At 43.9% G+C, this 14,129-nt stretch overlaps 1 protein-coding gene across 1 annotated transcript in view; it reads left to right on the top strand.

The window, feature by feature from the left end:
- The window catches only part of MYO3B (myosin IIIB), a gene marked incomplete at its 3' end in the record, with an annotated part of 367,317 nt that overhangs the window by 236,607 nt on the left and 116,581 nt on the right, over window positions 1–14,129 (top strand). Inside the window, exons 28-29 of the mRNA XM_079782950.1 lie at window positions 5,405–5,506; window positions 8,962–9,064. Of these exons, the coding sequence (XP_079639076.1) occupies window positions 5,405–5,506; window positions 8,962–9,064 (205 nt within the window). The remainder of the gene's footprint in view (window positions 1–5,404; window positions 5,507–8,961; window positions 9,065–14,129) is intronic.

The raw sequence follows: 14,129 nt of genomic DNA, 5'->3' as shown, positions 1-14,129 counted from the left end.
TTGCTGAGCAGAATTCCAGTGAATGGAGGTACCACAGTTTTGTCCATATACCAGTTGAAGGACATTTGTTCCCAGTCCTTGGTGATTATGAATAAAGCTGCTATAAACATTCACATCTTTATCTTTTTTTAGAAAAACTTATAGAAAATGAAATAACTTTGCTTTATAAGAAACCAGAGCTATATGAGCAATTTACACTTTATTCAAAGCACTTTCACTCACCTTATTCCTATAATTACCATAGTAACCTTGAGAACTAGGCTAGGGATCTTACCCCATTTTATAGATGCAGGCTACGAAACCTCCCTGCAGTCCAGACTGCCCAACTCCTGATCAGCTGTCCTTCCCCTGAAACATTTTCTGAACATCCTGTCTGTGCAGAACACTCTGCTAGATGCTTTTGGGGTAGTCATAAAAACAACATAAAAATTGATTTTTTTTCCCTACAAAGGGAAACAGTTTGATATTCCACATTATGTGTTATCAGGGTAATGCAAATTAAAACCACAAGATACCAGTATGACCCTTATTAGAATGGCCCACATCTGGAACACTGACAAACCAAATGCTAGAGAAGATGTGAAACAAGAGGAACTCTCATCCACTGCTGCTGGGAAAGCAAAATGGTACGGCTTATCATATGATCGTAGTAATTGCCCTTAGTGAACATAGTCTTATCATATGATCCAGTAATTGCCCTTCTTAGTATTTACCCATACAAAAACCTGCAAACAGACGTTTAAGGTAGCTTTATAACTGCCAAAAAATTGGAAACAATCAAGATGTCCTTGTGTAGGTTAATGGATCAATAAATTGTGGTAGATCCAGACAATGGAATATTATTCAGTGCTAAAGAGATGAACTATCAAGCCATGAAAAGACCCGAAGGAGCCTTTACATGCATATTACTAAGTGAAAGCAGCAATCTGAAAAGGCTACAGACTGAGTGATTCCAACTATACGACATTCTGGAAAAGGCAAAACTATGGAGATAGTAAAAGGATCAGTGGTTGTCAGGGGTTAGAAGGGAGGAAGGATGAATAGGCGTAACACAGAGGATTTAGGGTAGTGAAACTACTCTGTAGGACACATAATGATGGATACATGCCATTATGCATTTGTGCTGACCCATAGAATGTACAACACCAAGAGTTAACCCTCGTGTAAGTTATGGACTTTGGGTAATTATGACATGTCCATGTAAGTTATCATTTGTAACCGATGTACCACTCCGGTGGGGGATGTTGATAATGGTGGATGGAGGCTATGCATATGTGGGGGCAGAGGGTATATGGGAAACCTCTGCACCTTCCCTGAAGTTTCTGTTGTGAACCTAAAACGGCTCTAAAAAAATAAAGTCTTTAAAAAGGTGGAGGGGGTGGAAGGAGTCTCAAATGGAGCCAGGACCAACACACCTGCCTGAGCCTTGAAAGAGGACTCATCCAGGGCCAGCTAACACAGCCACAGGGAGCAAATGGTCTACAGACCATTTTAGAAGCAGGCAGGGCATAAATTATAAGAAATAAATCCCACCTTAAACTGATGGGAGTCAGAAGAGAGCAGCAGTCCCTAGATGCATGAAGGGAAGGGGGATTCCCCCAGATGGAGATGTTCCAGGTCAGGCAAGAAACTGATTTCTAGGATAAGGGTAAACCTCCCTCTTAGCTTCCAAGTTCGAGAAAGCAATTACCGGGCAGGACTGTCTTTGAACTCAGTCAAAGTTTGGCTGGGATAATGACTGGAGTTAAGTCATGGAGAATCAAAGTGGAAAAATGCTCTCGTAGGCCTGAAATTACTAGATTTGTTTTGTGTGGAAGCCAGGATTTATGATGCAGCTGAGGGGGGCATTATGTCAATGAGATTCTATTCTTTAAGAAAAATTTTGCTTTTGCAATGCTGCTTTTGCCAGTTGGACCTCCCACAAGTTGGCCTCTTTGTGTTCTGATAAGATGGCTGCTGACCAGCTGTCACTCCAGCCAGAAACCACACTGGCTCCTTGTGCAACCCACCAGCAGCAGTTAGGAGGGTAAGGCTGGGCCTTTGTGCCTCATCTGTATGCGCCTTCTCTGCCAGGTACAGTGGGCACCCTTTGCCAGCTCCATTATGAGGGCAGGAAAGCTTACCCAGCCTAGATCTCTAACCAGGAAATCTACTCAGACAGGGTCCCTGCGGGCAACAGTGCTGGGTCTGTCCTCTGGTGGGTCATCGCATGCCAGGCCAGGCCAGGCAGGGCCTCCCCCTGCAGCAGCCCAGGCAAGTGAAAGAAAGTCTGATTTTTTTTTACTTGCATTTATAAAGGAAAAAATAAGAGAGAAAAAATAGGAGGTAATGATTTTTAAATGTTTGAATAAGTGGGGCTGCACCATGTGGTATTTAGGACTTTGGATTTTAGGGCAAAACTGCTTGAGTTTGAACCCTGGCCCTGCCACTCTCCAGCTGTGTAAACTCCTGGGCAAGTCCTCGAACCTCCCTGTGCCTCTGTTTCCTCAGCTCTGAAATGGGAATAATAGTGGCCTCTACCTTTTAGAGTTACTATGAGGATTGGATAAGTTAATTTTTGTAAAGGGCTTAGGAAAAAGCATGGGGCCTAATAATCTGTACATTTTGCGTTTGTTGATCAAAATAATGGATATTTCCCTAGCTCCTGGTCCTAATTCTTCTCCCCCTCCTCCCAGCCCCTCTACCAAATCAAGCTGAATGAACATACCTGATCTTTTCTTCTTTTCTATTTCAGTCCTTAATATCTGTCAGCTCCTCCTCCTCATATTAGTTCTCTACGGCTATATTAATAATTTTCCCCAAACTCTTTAGTTTAAAATAACAGAAATGCATTCTCTCACAGTTTGTATTCTCTCAAAATCAAGGTGTCAGCAAGGTGGGTTTCTACTGGAGACTCTGAGAGAGAATTCTTTTTATGCCTCTCTCCTAGCTTCTAGGGTTCCCTGCAGTCTTTGGCATGCCTCGGCTTGTAGGTCCATCACACCACTCTCAGCTTCCTTTGTCCCATGCATTCTCCCTGTGTCCCTCTGTGTCTTCACATGGACTTCTTTTGTTGTTGTTGTTGTAGTTAATCCTCAATGGATATTTTTCCATTGATTTTTAGAGAGAGTGGAAGGGAGGAGGAGAGACAGGGAGAGAAAAGCATCGATGTGAGAGAGACACATCAATTGGTTGCCTCCCACAACCAGGTATGTGCCCTTGTCTGGAATTGAACCTGGGACCCTTCAGTCCTTGGTCCGACGCTCTAGCCCCTGAGCCAAACAGGCCCAGGGCCACCTGGACTTCTTATAAGGACACTAATCTTTGGATTTAAGATCCACCTTAATCCAGTAGTATGACCTCATCTTAAACTAACTACATTGCAAAGACCCTATTTCCAACTTAGGTCACTTTCTGAGGTTCCAGGTAAAAAAGAATTTTGAGGGAACACTAGTCTACCCAGCTCACCACCTTAAAAGTTTCAGGGTGCTTTCACATCTGTTATCTCTTTTTAGTTTTACTTTATGTATTTGAATGCAAGCTCCATGAGGGTAGGGATCATGCCTCATTAAGAGTAGTCTAGGGGCCTGGCCAGCCTAGCTCAGTGGTTGAGTGTTGACCTATGACCTGGAGGTCACAGTTCAATTCCCAGTCGAGGCACATGCCTGGGTTGTGTGCTCCATCCCCAGTATGGGTCATGCAGGAGGCAGCCAATCAATGATTCTCTTTCATCATTGATGTTTCTTTCTCCCCCTCCCTTCTTGTCTGAAATCAATAAAAATATATTAAACAACAACAAAAAAGAGTAGTCTGGGGCGGAGCAGCAGATTATCCTGTGCCCGGCCAAATGGAGCTCAAGGCCATGAGCAGATATACCAGCCCAATGAACCCAGCTGCCTTCTCCCATCTGACCATGATACTGTTGGTCATTGGCATGTTCTTCACCACCTGGTTCTTAGTTTATGTGGTCACCTCCACCAAATACACTTGGGACATCTGGAAATAGCTCCTCATCTCCTTGGTGGCCTTGCTCTTCATGGGTTGTAGGGTCCTCTTTCTGCTGCTTTGGGTTAGCATCTATGTATGACCTCCCAAGGGTTCCAGCCAGCTTTACGGAATCCCTGCTTTTGTAAATTAATTTTTGTACTATTGCTGGAAGTGTCCTTCCTGCTGCTCAAAAAAAAAAAAAAAAAAAAGGCAGATGTGTAACTATTAAAAAAAAAAAAAAGATTAGTCTGAAGCAGCTGGCATTACTTAACATGGGAATGTTTTCTGGCCTTAAACAAATGGAAAGACACCATGCCACCAGGCTAGATATGGAAAGGTGATGCCTTAGGTAGAAGAGTCACCCAGAAGGAGGGTGAGGGACAGGATGAAAAATATCTCATTAAAGGAAATAAAAAAGGAGAAAATTCGGAGATCCCATATATTCTAATATGGTATCTCTAGAAGTAATACAGGCAGAATTGGAAATAGCCAAAGGAAGAAGGAAGGTACAGGAGGAGAGAGAGCAAGCTCTGGATCTCAGATCAGGGAGAAAGGAGATGGGACAGAGGAAGAATTGACTGCCTCAGGGCAGAGCCTGAAGAATACCCCCTATGTGGGAAGGAGGGGCCCTGCTGCCAGTACGGTTTCTTCTAAAGACAAGGGACCCCACTGCAAAGAATGTGCCCTCTTCAGATACCCAAGGCAGTCTGAAGGTCATGGAGAATGGGAGAAGAGATGTAATAGCTGGGATAAACCCTTTGGTATTTTTCTACTCAAGCCATCAGCTGTTTTGGTAGAGAAATATTTAGGTGTGTATCACTGTGAACTAAGCTGACTAGAGGATGAAAGGCTGCAATTGTGGTATTCCTCAACTGGGAATAGTGTGTGGCCTCTCTTCTGTGACAGCATAACTGGTTGTCAACCCACACCCACCTGTGCACAGGGCTGCAAGTGAGAAAGAGGGGAAAGGCGTGCCTGAGAGACATAGATGTGGAGAGGAGGAGGAGACCTTGCTCCTATTTTTACTTCCCTGGTTCCCTCGTGGTGGCAACAGAAAAGGCAATAGGAAGGCCATCCAGTTGTCAAACAGGAGCCCTGGCCTGGTGCACTCATGACCTCTGTGTGTCACGCAGCGCCCTGTTTGACTAATGTGGTCAATGAGACAGAGAGGTTCCCGAATTACTCAACATCACCAAGCTAGGAGGGAGCCCAGCCAGGACATGATTAATTCTCTTGTTCCCTACCATTATGCCCTTTCCAACCACGCTGTGTTAAATCTTAAAAATAAGCACTGAATCTGTTGAGATTCATCATTCTAGAGCCTCAAACCATAGGACAAATGCGGGTTTCCCTAGCCAAGTTGTGTCTCCCAGTTTGGTATTTCATCTAGGTATGGGAGCATAATGTTGAGAAGTTTCTCTTTTGTTTCATTCCACAGGGCACCCTTCGGACCAAAGCAGTGATCCACACCTTGTTGTCACAGGGGGCATCAGGGGAAGTACCCAGGTTCAAGACTGTAGTAAGCCTGGTGACCATGAAGGTGAGGCCATTAGAAGCTGCGATGGGTGTCCTGGGGGACATTCCAGAGAAGGTTCCAGAACTGGAAATGATCCCCTGCTATGGACCTTCTGTCTGCCACTCTTTTTTTCTATAGAGAACAGCTGATTAAATTCAGGGCAGCCTTGCAAGGACCCTGAATGGTGACTTCGCAGAAGCAGGGAGTGTAGTCAGAGATAAGCTTCCACCTGCCTCCCTTCAACCTGTCCTCTCAGAGCACACATGCTTCTATCTGATTTACCTTAAGATTTATGGAAATTTAGCTTTTTAGCCAGATCTTTCCATGATCCTGACGGTGTACATAGACTTCAAACTAATTGAGAACATTCATGGGGGAGGAAGGACTGTGGACAAGAAATGAAAACTTGGGTATCTGGTCTAAGCCCTCCCTTAATTGGCATCATTGTAAATGAGAGAATTGGACTATATCAGTAGTGTTCAAACGTTTTGAAAACACTGGAATCTCCCCTTTTGACAGTGTGAAGGTCCCTGGACTTTTGCTTGAAGAAGCAGCTATGAGCCCTAGCCAGTTTTGCTCAGTGGATAGAGCATCAGCCTGCAGACCAAAGGGTCCTGGGTTCAATTTCAGTCAAGGGCATGTACTTTGATTTCAGGCTCTTTCCCAGCCTGGGCCCTGGTGGGAGCATGTGCAGGAGGCAACTAATTGGTGTGTTTCTTTCACATCAATATTTCTCTCTATCTTTCCCTCTCTCTAAAAATCAATGAAAAAATATCCTCAGGTGGGAAATTTAAAAGAAGAAGAAGTAACTATGATTTCTTAAATATTACCTTTAATGCCAACGCTGGTATTTTATGAAAAGTGAGGATGAGTTGCCCTGGCTGGATTTTACAGTTGAGTTTGCAGCAACTGTTTATCTGCCAGGCCCAGCAAAGAGGCTCTGGGTACTTCCAGCTGCTTTGTAATCTGTTACCCAGCCTATGATTTAAGGAAATACAGAACTGGGGCTTTCCCAGGGGGCAGGAGGAGGTTAGGGAGTGGGGGGGAAAGAGAAGGGGAACCCAGGGAGCAGCAGTGTTTCTTGAACTTGAGGAGACCTGGAGGTGGAGACAATGAGATACTTTCCACTTTCAAAAAAAGCATGGCTAGCTATTACCTACGATCTAGACCTTTTCTCCCTGGCAGAAGCCACAAATAAGAGGTCCTCCTATTGTAATCAACTCACAGATGTGTTCTGTTTGGCCAGACATAGTGTTGTTGTTTTTTTAAAAACTTTGAACCTGAATGTTTTTAGATGGGGCATGCATTCTTGGTTCACCACAAACCCCACCACTCCCACACTCTTTACCTGACACCACACACATTTATGGTACCTGGGTGGCCCCAAAGGCATTTGAGCTTGCAGCACCTGCTTTGTTGTTTTCTTTCTTTTTCTTCCTTTCCTGATAGTCAAATGCTTTTAGTCAAATGCTTTTTCATCTTATTGCAAAATAGTCCAGTAAAGAACTGGCTCAATTTTCCTGGGAAAATGAATGGCTTGCAGAGCTCAGTCTCACTTCGGAAGGGCTCATCGCCTTCAGAGCAGTCTCTTCCAGTATTGCTGTATTTCATTAAACCAGGACCTGAAGGCAGGCGAGGTCTCTGTTGTCACACCTGTGCACACCTCAAGTCTAGTTTTTATGAACATTTCTGCAATTTAAGTTCATCATGTAATTGTTTCAGCGATGTCACTGGTCTAATTCCTTTAACCTGATCTATTCACTTAGAATGAATCACCCGATTTGACTTTTATGTTTTTCCCCCCACATCTCCATTTCTCCCATCTCTTTGTTTAACAATCTGCCAGAGAGATGCCAGGCGATTGATTCCAACTGTCACCAGGACAGACTTCAAGTATTTGACAAGTTTGATAACCTCCCTTATTTTTTACTTATTTATTTTGACCCTTTTTTAAAAATGGAGGTATAATTGACATATAGCATTATATTAAATTTCAGATGTGCAACGTAATGATTACTTCCTCTTTACTCTGACCCAAATCCTTCTCCCTGCTCTTCCAGCAAAGCTGGGGATAGAGGAACAGGCTTCATCTAAGCTTTATTAAGAGTACTCTCTAAGTTTCTGTTTGGCTTTTTTTTTTATACTTCAAATGACTCTTAAAAATCAATATTTTGATGACTGAAGTGTAAATGAGTAAGCAACATGGAATAAGTTTTCCCTTCCATCACCTGAACAGCAATTCTGTGCATTTTTATCGGAAACCCAGGCAAAGTAACCGGAGCATTTGCTAAATTCCAAGTAAAGGTGCTGATGCCTCTTCTCTTCCTAAGGCACCTTCCTAAGGACAGTCCCACATCAAAATGGGCTTGGTGGCCTCTCCTGGCTTTGCTTATGCCTTTTCCTCTCTGAATTGCTATCAAACTGCTATTGCTCCTTTTTATACTAAGGATCTCAAAGTAGTGCACACAAAAGCAATCCTGGCTTCCACACAGATGGTACCATTTGGGCTTTGATTAGTGAGTGGTGGGTCTTGGTGCTGCTGAAATGGACCAGAGAACAAGGTTAAGAATTATTTGGCTTGGCCTGGCCAGTGTGGCTTAGTTGGTTGAGCATCATCCTGTACACCAAAAGGTGGCAGGTTCAATTCCCGGTAAGTACACATACCCAGGTTAAGGGTTTGATCCCTGTTTGGGATGCATGCAGGAGGCAACCAAACAATGTTCCTTCCTTCCTTCCTTCCTTCCTTCCTTCCTTCCTTCCTTCCTTCCTTCCTTCCTTCCTTCCTTCCTTCCTTCCTCCCTCCCTCCCTCCCTCCCTCCCTCCCTCCCTCCCTCCCTCCCTCTCTCCCTCTCTCTCTCTCTCTCTCTCTCTCTCTCTCTCTCTCTCTCTTCTTCTCTCTGGAATCCATTTTTTTTAATTATTTGTGTCAATTTTCCTTCTTAATAAGGAAACAAAGGTATTTGTGTCCCAGATGTGGACTTCTCTTTTTTCTTTTTATGTTGGTTCTTCCTTTTATGTTGCTTATCACAGTATTGCAAGTAAGCTTGGGCCAAACAATGTGTTAGAATCTCCAGGAGGGGAAAACCTCCCTGCTCCTTGACCTACTATGCTCCTCAGCAGGCAGCCTTGCCCAGCCAGCCCAGGACTGGAAGAAGCTGGTCTACTAACTCTGTCCAGCGCAGGGCTGTTCCATCAACCGCTGCTGCCCTCTACCTCACCTGGGGCCTCTAGTTCCTCCCACAATTGCCAGGTGGAGGCAACTTGTTTTCCTGTTAGCATGAGTGATTTTTATCTGAATGAGGTCTGCCATGACAGAACAGGTCAGTTTTGGTGATATGTCCTCAATGAGGCTGCAGAAAGTCAGGGAGCAGCAGGAGGGCAAGGAGAGAGGTGCTGCAGAGTGGAGACAGCACTGTATCTAATGCTGCTATTTCGGAATCTGTGCTCAGGTGTCTAAGTACTTGTGTGTTTTCTCTCAGTTCTGAGGGGTTTTGTAGACCATAAAAGCAGTCCACAAGCTGAATCTACCAATGGCCATGCAGAGACATCAAGCAACTCTCGTCCAGCCACTGAGAAAAATCGGTGAGTCTTATCTGTAAAATTGCTCAGTCTCAAATTCAGTGGCTTGTGGTTAGTTGGAGAGAGTGGAACCAAAAGTATTTCCTATCAGATTCTCCCGTGGTAGAGGCCATTGCCGTGTGGGCAAAGTCTCTATTCTACAGGGTAATCTGAAGACAATGCTGCCACTTAGGTTCTCTTCATGGTAAAACCTGTACTTGGCCTCATTAGGTTAAAGCAGTGGTTCTCAAATGGGAACAGTTTTGACCCTCTTCCGTCCCCGGGATTTTGGCAATGTCTGAAGACATTTTTGGTTGTCACAACTTTAGAGGGAGGAGTTGTGCTAGTGGAATCAGTGAATAGATGTTACACATCCTACAATACAGAGCACAGCCTCCCACAACAAAGAATTGGCTAGGCGAATATGACAATAGTCCCAATTTTGAAAGACCTTGGTTTTAAGCTAAAGCAAGAAGGAAGTATCATTTCTTGTTTACCCACGGGTTTTAGTTAAATATAATTCAGGATGAGTAGAGCAGAGCTTGCCCAGGGCCATAGTGCACTATTGTCAAAGTACACCTGAGCTGCTGAGGTCTGCAGAGGACAGGACACTGGCTGAATGTAGTCACTTTAAGTAAGGCCAGGCCAGGCTGTGACACCAAGCACTGGAGGCTCATGGAACTCGGGCTTCCTGTTCTTCAGGGCGGCCTCATAACCTACCTTCTCTCAGAACAGGTTTCCAGGCCCAGCACACACGTCACCATGAGGAGGAGGTAACGGCAGGAAGGAGTGAACCATGCAAAGGGAAGGTCCAACTAGAATAAAGTTTGCCTCTCTTATTTTCCCCCAACTTGACTATAGGAACGCTCATTAAAAGTTTACTCCATTTTTAAATTAAAAAAAGTTTTTTTTGATCCACTGATCCCATTTCTGAAAATATATCCTAAGAATCCTGAAACAACAAACAGAAAGCATATATGCATCCCTATGTTTGTAGCAGCCCTATTTACAATACTATTTACAATAGCTAAGATTTGGAAACAGCCTAAGTGCCCATCAGTAGATGAGTGGGTAAAAAAGCTGTGGTACATTTACACCATGGAATACTATGCAGCAGTTAAAAAGAAGGATCTCTTGCCCTTTGAGACAGCGTGGAGGGACCTGGAGCATATTATGCTAAGCAAAATTAGCCAGTCAGAGAAAGACAAGTATCACATGATCTCACTTATATGTAGAATCTAATTGAACAAAATAGACTGACCAACAAAATGGATCCAGAGACATGGAAGCATGGGACAGACTGTGGAATCTCAGAGGGAAGGCAGGGGTGGGTGGGTAGGTGAGAAGAGATCAACCAAAGAACTGGTATGCACATATACACAACCCATGGACACAGACAATAGTGCAGTGATGGCCCGGGGGGTGGGGGCGTAGAAAGGGTCAATGGGAGAGGGGGGAAGGGGAAGATCTGTAATACTCTCAAAAATAAAGATAAATTTTAAAATTTTACTCCAGATTTGGAGAATGAAGCAGGCCATTAGAAAGGGTTTTTTGCATCTTTTCACTTGGAAAAAGAAGTGGTCTTCATTTGTAATTTTTAAAAATAATTTTTAATTTTTTGAAATGTCTTATTAATATTTTTGAGATCTGACAAATTTAATTCTCAGTACTTCTCTGGTGGTCTCAAATTACTGTTGGACTACTGTTAAAGTAGGCTACTTTCCTAAATAGTAAGAATAACTCATTTTTTAAAGGTACTTGAGGAGCTATTATAGACTAACATTTCATATTAGGTTAACAAAATTTAGAATTTCTGTTGCAGCAGAAAGACGACTGAACTTGGTAGGTGGAAGACTTGGGTTTTGGTCCTAGTGCTAACATTTTCCAGCTGTTTGTCCTTGGGCAAGTCAGTGAACCAGTCTGGTAAATGGATCCAACCCCAGCATGACTCCCCTCAACCTCAGCTGATGACTAACTTTATTACTATTTTTAAAAAATATATTTTATTGATTTCAGAGAGGAAGGGAGAAGGCGAGAGAGACAGAAACATCAATGATGAGAGAGAATCATCGATGGGCTGCCTCCTGCACGCTCCAAACTGGGGACTGGGCCTGAAACCCAGGCATGTGCCCTGACCGGAAATCAAACTGTGACCTCATGGTTCACAGGTTAATACTCAACCACTGAGCCACACCAGCTGGGCAGATGACTAACTTTACTCAGAATATCAGGACAGTTCTGTGAGCAACTTCCACTTCCCTTTCCTTCACCTTAGAATCTCTCCTTATATTCAGCTGTCTTTTCTTCCTTTACTCCCATCTCAAAAGACCACAGGTCCTCTTCCTCACCCGGGGTAACCCCTCTGTTGTGTTCCTGCTCTGTAGGCCCTGCCACCATCAGTTAGCCCACCCCTTGCTTTCACATCTCTCTGTCTGCTGCTTCTTTCCCTTTTGCTTATACCTCTCCCATTCTAACAAAGCTTGCTCTTGGCCCTGTCCCTCCCCTTCTTACTTTTACACCAGACTTCCTCAGACAAGCATCCAGGTCAGTGGCCTCACCAACACCTCCCTCCTTAATCCTAAAATCTGATCTGTGCCCTCACCACATCCTAAAACTGTCCTTAGGAAGATTAGCTCCCTGTTGCTGGAGCCTCATCTTCATCAGACTCGGAAGCATTCCATTCGCGGGCCATGCTTTCCTTGGACCGCACTCTCCCACGGGTGTCTGCGGTACTGCAGTCTTCAGGTTCTTCCTCCAAGATGTCCTCGGTCTCCATCCTCCTCCTCTTCCACCCAGCATTGAAATGCAGGCCATTCTCAGGTCCTTGACTCTCTTCTTTCTTACTTTCCACCTGGATGATATCTTCTTTCACAGGTGTATTCTGGTACCAACTCTTAGCTGTGTCAGCATGGTTCTCAGATCTCTGTTCTGAGCATTATACTTTTACACCCAAAGCCTGTTGCCTATGTATTCCTGATTTACATCCCAGAGTCTCAAGAGAACAGCCCCCAGCAAGTCACCTCCTTCACCTGACCTTCCCATTCTTGTGAGTGGCACAAACACTTTCTTGTGTCCTGGCCTTCAAACCTGGCAGTCGGTTTTGATCCCTACCTCTCACTTAACCCCATCCTCAATCATTTTCTTAGCATTCTTCTGTGGTCCAGGCCTGCCATTATCTCTTTTTCTCTCTCTCTGTTCTCTCCTCTTTACAGACCAGCTTTCATTTCTGACACCTGATCAATTGTCCTGAAGCATAGTCTGACTTTTCAAAGAACTTTAATGGCTTCCCATTTTAGACTAAAAGAGGTCCAGACTTCTCAGTCTGCTATATCAAGCCTCTCCCTATCTTGCTCCAATTTGTCCTTCAGCTCACCTCCTGTATGACCCTCTATGCACCCTCTGGACCCTGTGTGGCTACCTGGAGCCAGACTTTATATTGTTCTCCCAATGCACCTACCTCTGTTCTCTCTGCTCATTCCTTTCTGTTCAATTCTTACCTCTTTTTCCAAGATACATCGTCATATCCCTTTTATCCATGAAGACCTTCATTCTCTTTAATTCTTGAACCTTTATAGCAAGTTTTAAAAGTACTACTTAAAGTGCAAGACCAAATAATGAGCCTGTGTCTGAATGTAAATCAATCCACGTATTAATTCAATAAAAGTCTTGCTACCAATAAACATATAATCAGCTAAACTAAACAAGGTACTTGGTGATGAATTGGCTTATATCTGGCACAAGCTCCTTGTGATACTGTGAGTGTTAACAGTTCACAGATGGGGTCCTCAGAGCACTCTTTGGTTAGTTCCTCTCTGCAGCACTTCACGTTTGCCTAGTGTTGTGGTTGACTGAGTGCTGGCAGGTCAGCTTCTCAAGGGCAAGGGCTGAGTCTTCCCTCTTCTTGTTTCCAGTGCATGCAATGAGGTTATCAAGCTGACTTCCAAGGCCACTCTTCAGAACTCAGATATTTTTTCCTTTTTTTATTTTTATTTTTCAATTACCATTTACATTCAATATTATTGTATCTTAGTTTCAGGTGTATCGCATAGTGGTTAGACAATCACATATTTTACAAAACGATCCCCCTGATATTCCCAGTACCCACCTGGCACCATACATAGTTATTACAATATCATTGACTATATTCCCTATGCTGTACTATACATCCCCATGACTGTTTTGTAATTACCAATTTGTACGTCTCACTCTCTTCACCTTTTTCACCCAGTTCCCCAACCCCCATCCCCTCTAACAACCATCACAGAATTCAGATTTTTATGAGAGAAATGTTCTTCCTTCTTCATTGTTGGGTGGTGGCAGCAACAACAAGGCCCAGAATAATTCACCAGATAGTGTGTCAGGACCTTCCTGCCCCAGGGGCTGGGGCCCCACTTTCCTCTGTATTTGATGGTCTCCTCAGTGCCCCGTGGATCAACCCAGGGATTGAAAGGAAGGACGTCATGGAGTGGGGGCTTGATGGGCATAATAAGGATAAGTGGGACATGCCAGTGATGATGCTGACAGCAGCAAGTACTGAGCCTCCACCCAGACATTAAGGGATTCCTCAGAATAAGAGGTCTGAGGACAGAAAGTAGTTAAGTGCTGGATCAGCCACTCAGGGATGTCGTCAAGGACATAGGTTTTTTCATCGCTTTGCTCTGTTATCTCAGCATGTCAGTGGTGCTCCCACTTATGGTCACACGGTGGCTAAAGTAATGCTAAGTGTCACTTCCTCAGATGGCAATGTCCAAAGCAGGAAGGAAGAGGTGGATGGAAAGGGACTCTCCTCAGAAGGGTCTCTGTTTGTCAGGAAGGAAACCTTTCCCAGAAATCCCCAGCATACAGTAGGTCCTTGGGTTACATCGGAGATCCGTTCCTATGGCGTGATGTAACACCTACATAAGCACCTACGTCACTCATATGGAGCCCATACACAGCAGTAATGAAGTGAAACAGTAAAAAAAAATTTTTTTTTAAAAAGATAACAATTCCTGACCTTTACTTGTGGTAAATAAATAATAAAAATCATAAAGCACATATGTACATACGTCAAAATGATGGAACTTTTTTTTTTAATATAAATAAATGG

This window comes from Cnephaeus nilssonii, assembly GCF_951640355.1.
Source record: "Cnephaeus nilssonii genome assembly, chromosome: 10".
NCBI lineage: Eukaryota > Metazoa > Chordata > Mammalia > Chiroptera > Vespertilionidae > Cnephaeus > Cnephaeus nilssonii.
Note: the sequence above shows the minus strand (reverse complement) of the source record. Positions and strands in the feature narration are given on the sequence as shown.